General features: G+C 46.7%; 2 protein-coding genes and 2 non-coding genes across 5 annotated transcripts in view; 1 reads left to right on the top strand and 3 right to left on the bottom strand.

The window, feature by feature from the left end:
• The first annotated feature begins 468 nt into the window (after positions 1 to 468).
• Positions 469 to 7,221, top strand: st8sia6 (ST8 alpha-N-acetyl-neuraminide alpha-2,8-sialyltransferase 6). Its single transcript, XM_070982176.1, has 7 exons — positions 469 to 1,111; positions 2,763 to 2,837; positions 2,985 to 3,059; positions 3,796 to 3,940; positions 5,615 to 5,727; positions 5,816 to 5,908; positions 5,989 to 7,221. Exons 1-7 carry the CDS (start codon positions 1,011 to 1,013, stop codon positions 6,464 to 6,466), a joined length of 1,080 nt encoding a protein of 359 aa, XP_070838277.1. The 5' UTR covers positions 469 to 1,010; the 3' UTR covers positions 6,467 to 7,221.
• trnac-gca (transfer RNA cysteine (anticodon GCA)) lies at positions 4,184 to 4,255 on the bottom strand. The gene has a single exon. It is a non-coding gene; the product is annotated as a tRNA-Cys (tRNA).
• Positions 4,804 to 4,875, bottom strand: trnac-gca (transfer RNA cysteine (anticodon GCA)). Its single transcript has one exon. It is a non-coding gene; the product is annotated as a tRNA-Cys (tRNA).
• A 4,631-nt stretch (positions 7,222 to 11,852) lies between the features above and the next one.
• gjc1 (gap junction protein gamma 1) overlaps positions 11,853 to 15,486 on the bottom strand; it is a 38,486-nt gene continuing 34,852 nt past the window's right edge. For both annotated transcript variants that reach the window (XM_070981918.1, XM_070981919.1), the window contains exon 2: positions 11,853 to 14,160. In XM_070981918.1, coding sequence (XP_070838019.1) covers positions 12,655 to 14,106 — 1,452 coding nt within the window. In that variant the 5' untranslated portion in view covers positions 14,107 to 14,160 and the 3' untranslated portion in view covers positions 11,853 to 12,654. The remainder of the gene's footprint in view (positions 14,161 to 15,486) is intronic.

Raw genomic sequence — 15,486 nt, 5'->3', positions numbered from 1 at the left:
TGCATGAGAGAAGCAGGTTCCTATCTCAGCTGAGTGGAGACTTCCCTTCCTCGGGCCCCAACCCCCCCATTTCCCTCCCACCTCTCAAACAGAGAAACACACACGTTTATTGTAAGAGGACATGAGTCGGTACAGCTGGCAAAGTTTGACACTGGAATAAAAGAGGCTTGTGTGTGTGTAGATAGGAGTTTGAGGGGTATTAGGAGTCACTCTGATTGGATGGGAAGCCTCTGCCCCTCACTGGTTTTGTGTGTTTCCTGGCACACACGCACTCTATCAAGAGGCAAACTGTGGGCTAATTCAGCACCGGGCACTCATGTTACTGCCTCCTTTTTGTGCAAAGGGGAGAGGGGCTTAAGGGGTGTGGGCGGAGGGTGGCCGGGGGAGGGAGGGGAAAGCACAGAGAGAAGGCTGGGGCTCAGGGGTGGGGGCGGAGAGCAGAAGGAGCTGTAGCTTTAGGACTACGGTGGACTGTGAGTTTGTCTGAGCACATGAGAGAAAGAGGGAGAGACAGAGGGAAGGAGATGGGTGGACTGAGCAGACATGGCAAGGATTAAAGTAGGATGTGGAGCAAAGACAGAGCAGTTTCCTCTCAGCCGACCCGGACGCGAAGAGGAAGAGAGAAAAGACAAAGTGGAGGAGCACAGAGGACAGGGGACTTGCCTGAACAAGAGGCAGAAAAAGAAGACCTAGCTGAGGAGGCGTGCTCTCGCTCACCCAAGGAGGGAGAGAAACACTGAGTCGAACCAGACAGACAGGAAGAGGGTGAGGAGGACGAGGAGGGAGGAGAGGGGGGCTGAGGTGAAACATAAGAAAGCAGAGAGGCAAAAGATTAACACTCCTGAGAGAGAGAGAGAGTGTGTGAGAGAGAGGTTCAGCCGGGGAGAACGAGCCGAGGAGGGGGGAGGAAACCTGAAAGCAGGAGGTGAAGACAGAAGAACACAAGGTGAAGCCGGAGAGAGGGAGGAGGTGAGGGGGCTAACGGGTGAAGTTAGCAGGAGGGGAGAGGTATGAGGGGACACCTCCTGAAGTCACTCTTCTCTTTGGTGATCAGTCTCTTCTTCTTGGGGAGCCTGCTGACCACGCTCATCTGGTACGCGTCCGACCACAAGTAAGTGTGTAACGACCACACACACACACACACACACACACACACACACACACACACACACACACACACACACACACACACACTTGTCAGTGCAGGTTTGCGCATTTTGGGTGCTGTGGGTGGGGGCTATAGATAAAGAGACATGCAAGAGTCTGACAAGAGACCAATGGACAATGAGGGTCCTGCAGCCGATGCTGATACGGCAGCCCTTCATATTTTTTCCACTTTCTTTCCCCTCTTGTTTCTTCCTGGTGTGTCATCGTCCGTAGTTATCGTGAAATGACTGGTGTGGAGAGGAAGATGCTAATTAAACCTTTTTACTCAGATATGTGTGAATATTTCCCATAAGGCTCCATAAGCGCTTAAGCAGAGACACTGTGGTAGAAATTAGATGCCACCATGAAACTTCCCCAGTTCATTACTTACATTAAGACACTTATTTTTTGCTTTACAGGTTTTCTGATATTGTATGTTTAAATATGCAAATGATTCATTGTCTAATCAAATACGCACCAATTTACATTCATTTTCATTTACACATTTTTTTTATCACTCTATGAATCAGAAAATACTGTTAACAGCCGATAAAAAAAATCTATTTTCACCTTCTTTTTAAGAGTAAAATGTTGCATAGATCACATATGAACAAAGGCCTCTGCAGAAACCTTCAGAAAAAATGTAGGATTAAAGCTGGAACGTCTGGTGGATGTAAGGGCAGCTGAAGGTGCGAATGTGAGAAAAAAAAAATGTTTCCATAGCAGAAATATTAATGAAAATAAACACTTAAATGTGTATTTTGGATGTTTTCTTTCCACTGGTCTCACAGTCTCACAATTCGACACACATGTTTTCCCATAGTGTCTTCCCATAGTGAAGTTTGGTGAATTAATCTGGACAAAACGTCACTTCTTCAGCGCACAGCGACAGACAGGATCATGCGTTCCACAGCTCCTTTGTTCAAAGGTTGATGCTCTTTTTTAGCGGTGTTTAAAGGATGTTGTGTTTTTGTTTAAGTTTCTATTTGAGGAGAATCAAAAGCAGCACTGGAAGAAACTCTCACGCTGGAAACTACAGAGTCACTGAAAGCGAAATATGAGAGGCTGTTTCAGCTCAGCAGGAGCAACCACACCAAACCCAACCTGAAATTAAAGGATATTTAGCTGACATTTAATAGCAGTTTGCCACTGGTTGTGGGTTTTCTAGACCCACAGGTGCACACAGTGTAAGGCCGCCTGAAGACTGGGGATCAGACTTCAACTGGACTCCATCAGAGATTTGACTCTGATTGGAAACTTAAAAACAAGAAAAGAAGAAGACACATGACAGTAAAGGCAACACACCGCACACCACAGACATTACAAAACAGACACGCAGAGGCAGAAGTCTCCCGCTGAAATGAGACCAAGTAGCAAAGGTCTCCTCTTGTGAGTTTGTACACTGGTTATTCATTTATGCTGCGTGAATCTGACATTTCCATCCCTGCTCTGCGGCGGCAGAGCTTCACGTTGAAGCACATAGGCGACGCATGAAAGCAGTTTAGTGGTCAGACGTTATAAAGATTGCTTTATGTGCTAAGAAAAATGAGGGCTCAGTGGCTGTTTTGTCTCCAGCTTCTGTGTTTCTCTCATCTGTCCTGCTTCTTCTTCGGCAGCAATGTGGAACCTCGCAAGGTGCCTCCTCAGAAGAAAAGCACCCCTCAGCCCTCTGTCCTCTGTAAAGGCTGCAGGTGAGAGCAAACGGCGTCTCTCCTTAAGTCGCTTTTTTGTTCACGTCGCCACCAGATCGAGTCCCGTCAGCACTGCAGGGGTTTGACTGTGTGTGTGTGTGTGTGTGTGTGTGTGTGTGTGTGTGTGTGTGTGTGTGTGTGTCACAGGGAGCTCATCGACAAAGTAATAGAGCGTTACTCTCAAACCTGGAAGAAGCAGGAGGACAATTATCAAAAATTCAGGTAAAAAACGTCACAAAAATGGAAAAATTGAAATGAATACATGTACAGATAAGCTGTATCTCCAGTGCAGGGACGTACAACGAGTATAAAAAGGTGGTTCACATAAAGTTTTCATTCAGTCACGCTCATCAGGGCCACATGAAGCAACTCTAAGTTACAGCTTTCTAATATAATAAAAAAAAAGTGCCTGAAATCTCGATAAATTTACATTGTGAGTCAGACGAGGAGTGCATAATCTCCTCCAAACGAGGACAGTACACATATCTTTGCATCATTTTCTTAGAAGAAGGAGGGAAGGCAGACTTCCCTTTTCTCAGAATAAGCAGCTTTAAGCATGCACCTGAAATCCTGCTGCGTCACATTTGGCAGCTTTCAACCCAAAAGCGCAAACACACAGTCTGAGTTGATTTGTTTCCCCGTCACTAAACTAAGTTAGTAAAATGTTTCCAAGCCCGGAAAAGATGAGTGAGGGTCAAAAAGCTTCTTATATGGACAAAAAGAAGAAGTTCAGACGGAGAAGAAGAAGTCGAAATAGAAATGTGGATTAAAGCAGAGGAACTCAGACGCTCTAAATATAACACACGATGAAGTCTTGTGAGTTGTGGTCAAAGAGCAAGACTTCACCTGACTGCTTTCACCAAACTAATGGCTTTAACATGCTTATGTGGAGGAAGCTTAGTGTCAGCGCTCCTCACTATCCTGTATGTTATTTAACAAAGTCCCCATGGTTCCCCAGATCTCAGCTGAGCAGCAAGTGTCATGGTTTTGACAAGGCCATCATCACCCAGGCCAACACCGCTGTGGGGTCGAAGCTCGTGTACGACGGGGAGAGGAGGAGGAGCCTCCAGGTGACCCCGGAGATTTTCAGCACCTTTGCAAAGGTATGCCGCTCGAGGCTTTTGCCACAAAATCTGCTGGTTGTTTCTCAAGCGTCACTGCTTTGCCCCCTCATGTTCTCCCATAAATCACATGTCTGCTCACATGTTCGCTCGGTCGCGGGCGAGCCGACACAGCCTGGTTATTTTTGGCGAGGGGTTCAGGCTCAGGCTGGCGACTGCTGCCTGGACTCTGTGTGTTATTCTGAGCAGAAAGAGCATTTATCTGCTGGATTTGAAAAGAAAAGCAGGGGGCACCCAGATTTGAACTGGGGACCTCTTGATCTGCAGTCAAATGCTCTACCACTGAGCTATACCCCCTCTGTAGAGCCCATGTGTCTCATACAATATAGATTTGCCTTAATTTCTACATTTGCATAAGCAGAATTGTAAGAATTATGTAAGAAACAATGATTACATCATATCATTTATTGAAAATAACCCAGAACGTGAAGCAACATGTATAAAAGTGGCTGCTCTGACTTAATTTCCAGGGTGTCGTATCTTAATAAAGGCAACACAGCTGGGAACTGCAAAGCCACAGAGGATTTTGATTTTTTTATTTCTTCCTCTTCACTTCACTCCATCTCATGACTATGTGGTCTAAATTTGTGGACATTTCACTCTCGTCAATATACACTGCGCAAGTATGTGTTACTCAGAACTCTAGTTAAGTGGAAGTGAGATTTTTCTTGCATGTTCAGTCAGAGGAAAGAAAGTACACGACACATACGCTGACCACAGCCTCACTGTGATGAACGATTGCAACTGAGCCCTCATGGTCAAAGCTGCTGGCGGCATCATGAAGCTGGAGGAGACTGGATTTATCATAAGTCATGTGTTATGTTCAGTAAGGTAAAGGTTTCCCCAGGGGGCACCCAGATTTGAACTGGGGACCTCTTGATCTGCAGTCAAATGCTCTACCGCTGAGCTATACCCCCTCCCCTGTCCCCACATAACCACAGAAACCAAGACACCACATTAAAAAAACATATCACTGCTGAGACTTGGACTGTAGACTTTGCAGTGAAACACTGAACCGACCGTTGAGCGACTGAGTATTGGCTTGTGTCACAAACAGCTGGGCCAAATATCTGCAGTTTTCAGGCCACAGCTGCCATTTTCATGATCGCTGTGCAAGCTGTCTTACCACTAAAAGATAAAATAAAAAAAGCTTTGGAGGTGTTTTATTCGATGTTATTTTATTTGAGGGATCTCATTTCAGCTCTGAAGTCCGCATTAACTTCTAGACTGGATATTTCCAAAAGTGGCATAGCAGGTTTATCCTGAATGACCACAGTGACAATTAAGTTGAAATTTGAAATGCAAAGTGAATCTCAGTGTAAACTAACAAAGAAGCTGTGTTATATATCGTGCCTCCATATTTGCCAGTAGTCAAAAGTTTTGAATTTGAGGCTGTTTTTCTCTTTTAAACCGCAAAAGATTAGAGAAAACCCAAGAATTTGAGTGAACCAAAGGCAATGAATAAACCGGCACTTGTTAGTGTATCATGTGGGCAGCTCAGGGGATCTCCCTCGGGTGAAGAGGGAATTTTTGCAAATGAGATCCGGCTGTAGACTTCCCTCTCGTAAATGGCTCTTTGTCTTTCACTCAGTGTCATCATCAGCAGAAATGCTGTTGTTTTGTAATGCAGTCATTTTCCGGTGATGTTGGTTCCAGGAGCGGCCTTTCCCAAATAAAACATGGGACACGTGTGCTGTTGTTGGCAACGGCGGCATCCTGACCAACAGCGGCTGTGGGCCGATGATCGACTCGGCCCAGTTTGTCATCAGGTGAGAAACGTGAGGCCTGAAAGGTTCGTGACGGTTTAAGCCAGCAGAATTAAACTCATCTCTCTTGTCGCCTTTGTTGCCTGCTCAGGTGCAACCTGCCTCCTTTGGAGAACGGCTATGAGAAACACGTGGGCGTGAAGACTGACCTTGTGACAGCAAACCCGAGCATCTTCATGGAAAAGTGAGCGGCAGGATGAATCGCACCATCAGCGTAAAATGTTCCTCTTGTCTTGTTGCTTCATGACTTCTGTTCGTCTTCAGATACGGGGCTCTGATGGGCCGTCGCCGCCCGTTCGTGGAAAGTCTGCGCACATATGGCAACTCCCTGCTGCTCATTCCTGCCTTCTCCTTCGGCCACAACACCCCTGTGTCCCTGCGGGTCGTCTACACCATCGAGGACTTCGAAAGCCCCACCCGACCCATCTTCTTCAACCCTGAGTACCTGCAGAGTCTGGCCCTCTTCTGGCGCTCCCAAGGCCTACAAGCGGTGCGGCTCAGCAGCGGGATAATCATGGCTAGCCTGGCGCTGGAGCTCTGCGCCAACGTTCATCTCTACGGGTTCTGGCCCTTCAGCAACCACCCGCACGGCCTCCATGCCCTGACTAACCACTACTACGACGACAGGCAAACTAAAACGAAATTCCACGCCATGCCGGCCGAGTTTGACCTCTTGTTGCGGCTGCACAGTCAGGGGGTGCTCAGGCTTCACCTGGGAGATTGTCAACCAGGTGAACATTAGTTCTCAGACCCAGGAGCAGCTGACAGGACCGCAGCTAAGTGCCTTCTTTGTAGCCTCAGGATGAAGCCAGTCACTCTGGAAGTCTTTCTCATGTTTTTAAGTGAATGGAGCTAAGATATTTGCACTGAAATGCAACGATCCGCAGACTGGAAGCCCTCTGTAAACTGTCTTGTAGTGTACCCAAAACTATATTTATTACCACAAATGTTCCAGCTGGAGTCTGGAGGGAGTTATTTTGATTTTAATCCGTTGTGAGGCCTTGGGGTCTACATCGCAGTGCCTTATGTCTATAATTTAACTCAGTAACTGTCATTCAGTTACAATACTGACCTGAGAGATTTTGAAACAAACTGAATGTATTTTGAAGAAAATCAAATACCTCCTTTAGATGAAGAGAATCTGGATGAAACTATTGAAAACAGCAGTACACTGAATGTGAAGAATCCTTTTAACCACTCTGACAATATCCTGGGAACCGCTGAGAAGCAGCAGATAACCGCTGGGAAATGTATGGTACTCACACACTTTAATCAAACACATGTTGTAAAAGGCTGGAGCTGGTTGTGGCGGAAGATTCCTGCACTCTTGTTCTCATTCTGCGTCACTGACGCTGCTGGATGCGATGCAGACATGAGGTAAGCCTCAGATCTCAGAGTGCAAACCATCATGGCTACCCTCTGCCCGCTGTGGTCATCAGAGGACCCTGCGAAGCGAGGCTCAGAGCCAAAGACTGAGCAGAGACACCACGGAAAGAACAAGAAAGGATAACACCAATAAACACAGGAGGCTAAACCAATGCATGTTTGACTGACTCCAGTGTAAAGCGTTGTGATGATTGATTGTGAATCGTGCACTTTGGGTGAAAATTGTAAGCTCTTGTTTCTAACATTTGCATCAGGACGTGGGCGGGCCTTGTGCTACTGGGGGTATTTCCTTTCATGCTGACGCTTAGAAAGTCTTAACAGTGATTTTTGCCTTCTGGACAAATAACTTAAAAGCTGTAGATGACCACACTTGAGAACTCTTGGTGAGCCAATTTTAGAGTCATTTGAATGTTTGTGATTTTTATTTCTGTGAACAACATGAGGTGAGATGGAAAATGTCGTGAATCAGTGAATAAATATTTATCAGGACAAGTTGTTTGTATGTAATCGATGGCAGAGGTGGACTTCACTCTTCTAACCGGCAGAGCAGGCAAAAGCCTTTTCCCGGAAGTCCCAGCCTGCATGATTTAGAGCCTTTGAACCTTACAGTGCCAAAACCTGGCAGGATTTGTCATTAGAATGCAGCATTTCTGCTTACAAACAGGAGATTTGGCCTGTTTTGGGCCACAGTTTGTGCTCGGTGTTCATTTCGGGGCTGGAACCTCGTATGATCCACTGATTTAGACTTGATCAGCCTTTTACATGCACACACCTCATACAGTTTCCAGCCTGATTTATGCCACATGGCAGTGCAGTTTATTTGCAAATGCATGACTCCAAAGTAATATTTCTCCCTCTTCTTATTTGGCCTCGTATTCAGTAAAGATATGATATACGTAGCCTGTACATTCCTTCCATGCTTCTCCTGCGTGTCCTGCTGGAGGGCATCCCACAGTTACTGGCAGAACCAGACATGCAAACATCTGGATGATGCTTTAACAAACTAAAAAACCTAACCAGGCAAACTTTGGAAAGCACTGGAGCTGTTTCCTGTTTACCCGTCCCCAAATTCATAATAGCATGTGCACACTGTCTCTAAAATGTCATCTGTGTGGGGTGAGTACACCCGTCCAATTAGGCCATTAATGGGATGAAATGTTTGTTTCTTTGTGGAGAAAATAGCCTGCTGCCACAAGTTGCCATCCCAGACATGGCTCCCGGGATTCCTCTCATATTGGCAGTGACCTCGTTGTACATCCAGCTGCAGCACTCTGCTCGCTCCCACTGGCTAATCTCTGCAGGGAAAGTATTTTTTATGTCAGAGAATCACAAAAAACATACTTTCCATTTCCATTTTTGATGTTTATTCTCCAGGCAGTTTGGCTGTGAACTCGCTAATGAGAGACACGAAGTGGAAAACTTGGGGGAAAGAAAAGACAACGAGGACACTTATTCAACCCTTATGCTCATATTTTTAGTTTCAAAGAGGCGCTGAACGGTTTCTGCTGGTTGAGTCTGGATTGATTGAAGAAATGATCGTGTTATCAAGGACAAAGGCCGAGCTCATAACGCATTAATGTAATTTAAAGCCTCACAGACTCAGATGTTCTCTCGTCACAAGCTGAAGTTCAGCTCTCACCGAACGAGCTGCCAAAGTGACAAACAAAATGACACGACTGACATGAGCTGAAGCGACATCGCTCCGGTCTCCTGTGTTGTTCCTGCCAGTGACACAACATCAGCCCGTGTGACTGTAATTCTCCTGATAGCACCACAGAGACCCCCCCTGCTCTCCACCAATCAAAATCAGACCCAGATCTCATACTGACAACAAGAACAGGGCAATCCTCAACGCTTCAGAAGTGGGGAGCCTTTAATTTACTGTTTTTTTTCTGCTATGGAGCCCGAACAAAAGATGCGGAGACTCTATTCAATATGCATTTCTGATTTATTTTTGTAGGAAAATAGGTCTTTTCACATGCAAATCAAATGTCTTCATCAAAGAATATGAAAAAAAGCTTTGCCAGGGGATACCAGAATGGCACTCAAAGAAATGTATTTTACAAAAGGCATAGAAAAACACACAAACACACAAATGCATGTATGAATCAGAGTTTGCACTGGTAATACCACTGGTTTTATTGTCACATCCCACACGGGTGACTAGAAGGAACATGTAGGGAAACAACACGGCCTCACGACAGCCTTTCTTCTGAACACAGACATCGTTTCACAGAGACAGACAGATGCTGAGGGTGGACTTTTGTGGTGTCCCTGATGAATAGACCCACAAAAAACATCATCTGATTTAACTGGTCTGTGCTGATAGTAGAGAGATAAATCACAAAGGAATAATTGAGCATTGTTCCAACATGTTAACATAATGAACAGCGATTACACCAAACCTGCTGCGATCACACCTGCGGGTTTGAAGAAACACTTTCTCCGTCAGATATAATTCCTTCAGCTGCAGGTTTGACGTCTTTCGCCTCCAAAGTGTCTCCACTCTGAAGTGTGAACCGCATATTGTTGCTGTCAAGTGAAACATGTCTCAACTTTAGGTGATTTTATGTCACGTTTTTTTGTGAAAAGTTGAATTCCTGCAAGGTGTCAGTGCTACGTTTGTTAGGTTTTAATTGAAAACAGGTACTGGCTCTAACATGCCTCCCAGTGTACTTACACAAAGAATCAACATAGACCTACAAAACTGAGAAAAACTCACATTTATCCTGTAAATGCATTGTCAGATGGAGCACTTTAGCCTCGGTTTGCTTTTAGTACTTCTTTCAAAAGCCCTTGTGACATTTTGGAAATTCACAGGACAGCGACAATATGCAGAGGAGAATAAACCCTAAAAAAGTGGCTTCTGTTCGGTGAGCACACTTTCTTTCACCTAACTCTTTCTTTCTCAGCCTCTCAATGGACAAAGGGGGCCACACAAAGACAGAACTGTGCCACGGGGTAATTCTTTTGACCTGGATAGCTGCCCGAATTCCTCACTTTCCCCTAAAAACAGACTGAGCCACATAACCTAGAATAGTTTTGGAGATGTAAGGCCACGCTGCCAGTCATGCAGACTCTGAGCAGATGGGGTCTTTGAGTACCCCCATGGCATGTCCTCAAAATGCCCCTTCCTGCCTCTCTGAAGTGCTCCCTCCTTTGACAGGAAGTCGCCCTCTAGTGGCCCCAGCTGGCTCTCACATTTGTACTTCAGCTTGTTTCCTTCTCATGAAAGGAAAAAAGCATGTTAGTTGAGGAACTTTGCTCACTGAGGAAGACTTAAATGAGGGCTGATTGGCCTCCAGGAGGAGAGACTGACACAGACTGGGAAACTTTAAATCACCTGTGGCTTATTGGCACCAGAGCAGCGTCAGTGGAGCCAGTGTCAGTCACAGCTCTGAGGAGCGACTGGCTGCAGCACTTCTGCAGATTTATGACCGTCTGCTGGCCGAGCAGACCGGCGTGGAAAGAACTCTTCCTACGAGCACCCTGTTGTTTTGTACACTGCGTTTCTGCCACAATGTTCAGCCTCACGACTTCAACACGGTTTGCTCGGCGAGTTCACTACTTTCTGGGAAAGACTGTCATTAAATCAAGGACACAATGTGCCAGTTTTTCAGATTTGCTCCCCCTCCCGTCGCACTGTCATAAAATGAGCAAATGCGCGTCTGGAGAGCTACTGCGGGGCAAAGCTCGGGATGGTTTGAATAATTTGGCACTTTATGTCCCTTCCCCGATCGATTCCATCAGACAGTTTGTCTCCACACGCAGCCGTTCAGCAGGTCTCAGAACAATGCAGGAAAAGGAGGAACACAGTTTATTAAAACACAGCCCAGAGGGTTGCTACATACATTAAATACTGATACTGTAACATACAAGGAAAAGTCTGGCTTTTTTTTTCTTCACGTCATTAAGTCACCGTAGCCGACATATTATAAAAATATACTATGTCATATTTCACATTTTTTACAATTGGAAGGCAATTTAAAACACAACAACCAGAAATACCCATACAACTAATTCGGCTTGCTTTCTTTTTCTTTATTTTACAAAAAACTTTATTGAAAAAAAGAGTGTTTTCATATAAAACACTGACTTGAACGTAAAAACTCCATGTTCGAGTTTGCTGTTTTAAATCCCAAAAAGCAATACGCATACCGTGATACAAAAAACAGGCGAATTTTACAAAAGGGTTGGTCTCATGTAGGCATTTTTCCACAACTGGAGTAGCATGGCCACAGTATTCCAAAGCTACAAACAACCAGGCTTCATGGCAGCCTAGTATAAATCTTGGCACTGACACTTGCATCACACAAACAGTGTTTGGTCTCACTATATTATAGTAATGGCTTTAAACCTCTTCCATTACGACGGGGTGATATTGCAGCCTTGTGCATCTAACTCTGAAGGTGTAGCACTGGGAAGACGACTGGCACAAGGCTTGTCAATAGAAAAGGAGCTCGTTAAGGTGTTGCTGGATGCAGGTAGCATTGGCAACTGTCATCTACTCCCTGTAGAAGACACCACCAGGGGGCAGTCAACTACAAGGCAGGTGGAACAGCAGTGGAGTGCTGAGCAGCCTCGCTCAATAGCCATGAAGAGCCAGAATCTGAGAAGTTGAGGAGTTAGGTATAAAAACTGGGATTGTTTATGCACCTTGTTAAAAAGAACATTTTCTCTCAGGTAATATCAGATGTTGGTAAAAACCCACCTGCTGTACTGTAATGTTTTTTTTTCTTTTTCTGAGCAGCAGCTGGTGTGGTACGCTTGTAAAGAAACACAGGAAACACACACAAACACACAGCCACAGCGACATGACGCTGTGATCGAGACCGGAGAAGCAGACAGAGCATGACTGACAGGACGCAGCCTTCAGGAAGGTGATGCTGTCACGGCATTATAAAGTCACTGCTGTAGGTGCTGCCGCTGAATTATGATTCGTTTTATTGCATTTACGTTGTTATGACGTTCCTTCATAAAGTCGTAGCTTTAGCTTGCCAGGGCATAGTAACTGGCATCCCTTTGCCTTTGTATTATGATGATACTTCACTTTAATGTCACTGTATTTTGATGTCCCAAGAACTAGGATGCCAATGTGTTAATGGAGACAGAGTCTTTGCAGAGGAGAGGCCAGAAAATGAGCTAAGCCAAATCTGGGATCAATCTGATTTGCAACAGAACTCATTATCATTCAGTAATTTTCCAAAGTTCAAATCCCTAAGAAAGGATGAACGGGAAGACATCAGAGGTCAATAATCTGCTTTAGGACTCGAGGAGAACGAGACATGTAAACGACAGACTGAAGCCCATTACAGTTTGTGCTGGTGTGACGTTTCAAGTTAGACAGTGAGAGCCCAGACAAAACAAATTGTCAGCTGCAACATCACGTTCTTTCACACACCTTCGCACACAAACACACATCTTCTCCAGCTTGCAGGATTCTTTAAGGCACAGTGGTGTTTTAATATCCGAGGAAGATTGCAGCAGCTCGTCATCCAGTCTCTCATATGTACATGGTTTCAATACATGTCACTGTTTCTGGGCCTAAATCCATACAGAGGGCTTGCCTTCTCCTGACTTGCTGCTGCTGCTGTTGCTGCTGCTGCCTCCTCCACTGCTGCCTCCCTTCCCGTGCTTGAATCTATGCTTGCGCTCTTTCTGAGGCTGTGGCTGCGGTTGGGCCTGGATGATGTTACTTTGGGGCTTGTCGTCCTGGTTGTCCCCGAGCTGCCCCTCTGCCCGGTGCTGCTGACTGTAGGCCTGGATGGCCGCCTCCAGCTGCTCGTGAGCCTGCTGGATCATGTCTTTGTTCAGAGCCACGCGGGCCTCCCCTCCGGTGGGAAAGTTGTCCTCATTGCTGCCGAACTGCTGCTGCTCCTCTTGGGCAATGTTTGCCCGGTTCTGCTTGCAGGCCATCTTAGCGTTGCTGAGGTCCGTGTAGGGCATCTGCTCTGGCTTCACCACAATGTTGTAGCCAGGAGGAGCTGACGGGGTGTTCCACGAGAAGGGGTAACCCACGTAATCGGCAGCTCCGTCTCCACCCACTCCTCCCTCAGAACCTGCCTCAGGCCCTGTCCCTGCTACTGAACCCTCCACGCCCCCGTTGGTGCCCAGCAAGCCCAACTGGTACTCATCCTCCTGAGGAGGGCAGCGTCGACGGCGAAGAATGTCACAGATTGAACCAATCCCCAAATGGAGCATCTCCCAAACATTGAGCAGGAGACAAAGGACGGTGACACCATACATGATGCGCAGGAAGATTGTCTTCTCCGTAGGCCGGGACACGAAGCAGTCAACGCTGTGGGGACAAGGTTTCCCCGAGCACACGAACACAGGAGTTACACGGAACCCATACAGCAAATACTGGCCCGCAAGGAAGCCTGCTTCTAGAACTGTGCGGGTCACCAGCTGCAGTACGTAGACCCGCATCAGACCCTCATCTTGGATACGCTTGCGCCCATCATGCCGGACTTTGGGTCTGGGTGTGGGTTGCAGTGGATCCCGTGGCCTTTTCGGAGGCTCGATCTCCGGCACCTCATAGATCATGGGATCATCCTCCTGGTCTTCCTCGGTCTCCTCGATTCCCCGGTGCTGCCGTGCCCCGAAGCAGATTTTCCTGGGCTTCCTGTGTGTGTAGCCCCCTCCTCCTGTTCTAACAGGAGCAGAAGCACCTCCTCCTTTGGCTTCATCTAATCGTGCGATCTTGTTGACTGCGTAGCCCATGTACATTAGAGAAGGCATCGCCACCAAGATAATTTGGAAGACCCAGAAGCGGACGTGAGACAGAGGGGCGAAGGCGTCGTAGCAGACATTCTCGCAGCCCGGCTGGCCCGAGTTGCAGACAAACTTGCTCTGTTCGTCGTAGTAGATGGACTCTCCCCCAACGGCGGTGAGAACGATGCGGAAGACGATGAGCACGGTGAGCCACAGCTTCCCCACGAAGGTGGAGTGGTTGTGGATCTCCTCCAGCAGCCGCGTGAGGAAGCTCCAGCTCATTGTGTCGCTGGACAGTGGGGCAGACAGTGTCCCTCTCTCACCTGCTCACAGACTCTGCAGAAAGGAAAGGAGAAGACAAGAGGGAGAAAAAGGAAGTTCACCATAAATGCAAATCCAAAATGTGATCAAAGCAAGATTTGTGTAGATTTTCTAGTGAGACTTCCTGCCCTGTGGAAACAGTTCTGCAAGTTCAGCGGCAGGATGTGAAAAGAGGTGACATAATAATTGCTTTAATTAAAATAAGTGCTCCTCTGTGAGCTCCTACAGTCAATATACCCTTAATTTGATCTGTTGCTTCTTGCAGCACAAACACACACACACTGAATTCATAGCTCAGTGCCACAGCTAGGTTGCTGTCAAGTTCGGGCTTTTTGGGGAATTAGAAGCCCAAACAGAGCGGAAAGAGGATATCGGTATTAAAAAATACCATCAAGCAGCACCGAGAAGGAGGCGAAATAATCCAAATAGGGAATTTGCTATCATCAAATACACACACTTTATTTAACAGCCTATCTCTTTTTGAAGAAATAAATCCTCTTAGTGAGCCTTCTTCTGTGTGAGGTGCAGTTTTCAGGATTGTATTAACTTGACTGGTTTGTTCTGGTTGAGAGGTAAATGGCATTGTGTTGCACTGTGCTTGTGTGCATGCGCGTGTGTGTGTGCATTTGAGTTTAGGAAGAGGGGCATGTTGCCTTATGTAGGTTAGGTCTGGGCTCCAGGCAGTCCATCCAAACCAGCAGAATCAGCAGGTGGCCGGGCACAAACCGTTGGAGCGGGGAGTCAGACAGCAGACCCACATTAGCTCAGGCAGTGGAGCTGAACCCAAACACTGCTGTCCCTCAGGGCGGCTTTGGGGGATGAGTATGACACCTCCACAGAACTTTCCCCCTGATGAAGCCGCAATAGCACATGGCTTATTGTCAGCTAGACTGGGAGGAAAATCCAACCATGAATACTAGCTTAGTTTGGGGTTTAAAGGGCTTCCAGGGACGATATCCTTACCAAGCAGGTTGAGAGCTTAGGCGGAGTGAGCTGGAGCTGCAGCGATGGGGAAAATCTCGCTGGAGGAGACGAGCAGGGGCTCCCGGCCCTCTGCTTTGTGTCTCCAGCAGGAGCAGAGAGGGCGGGAATGTTTTGAAGAAGGCTTGTGATGAAGCATGTCTCATATCATTCTGACCATATAAGGACATGCTGGGGATACAGGAGGAAGATGTCAGGAATCCTCTGCATGTACACAGACACTCCTGGACGCATATTACTGACATACAGTAAGAGGCCTGAGCTGCATTCAATCCTGCCGTCAAACTGAGCGCTGAAGTCCATGTGAGAGTGTGAACTGAGAGCGTCTGCGACCGACATGTATGAGTAAGCAGCAAATGG

Source organism: Chaetodon trifascialis, chromosome 15 (assembly GCF_039877785.1).
Source record: "Chaetodon trifascialis isolate fChaTrf1 chromosome 15, fChaTrf1.hap1, whole genome shotgun sequence".
In the NCBI taxonomy this organism is placed as follows: domain Eukaryota; kingdom Metazoa; phylum Chordata; class Actinopteri; order Chaetodontiformes; family Chaetodontidae; genus Chaetodon; species Chaetodon trifascialis.
This window is presented reverse-complemented; position numbering and strand designations above follow the sequence as displayed.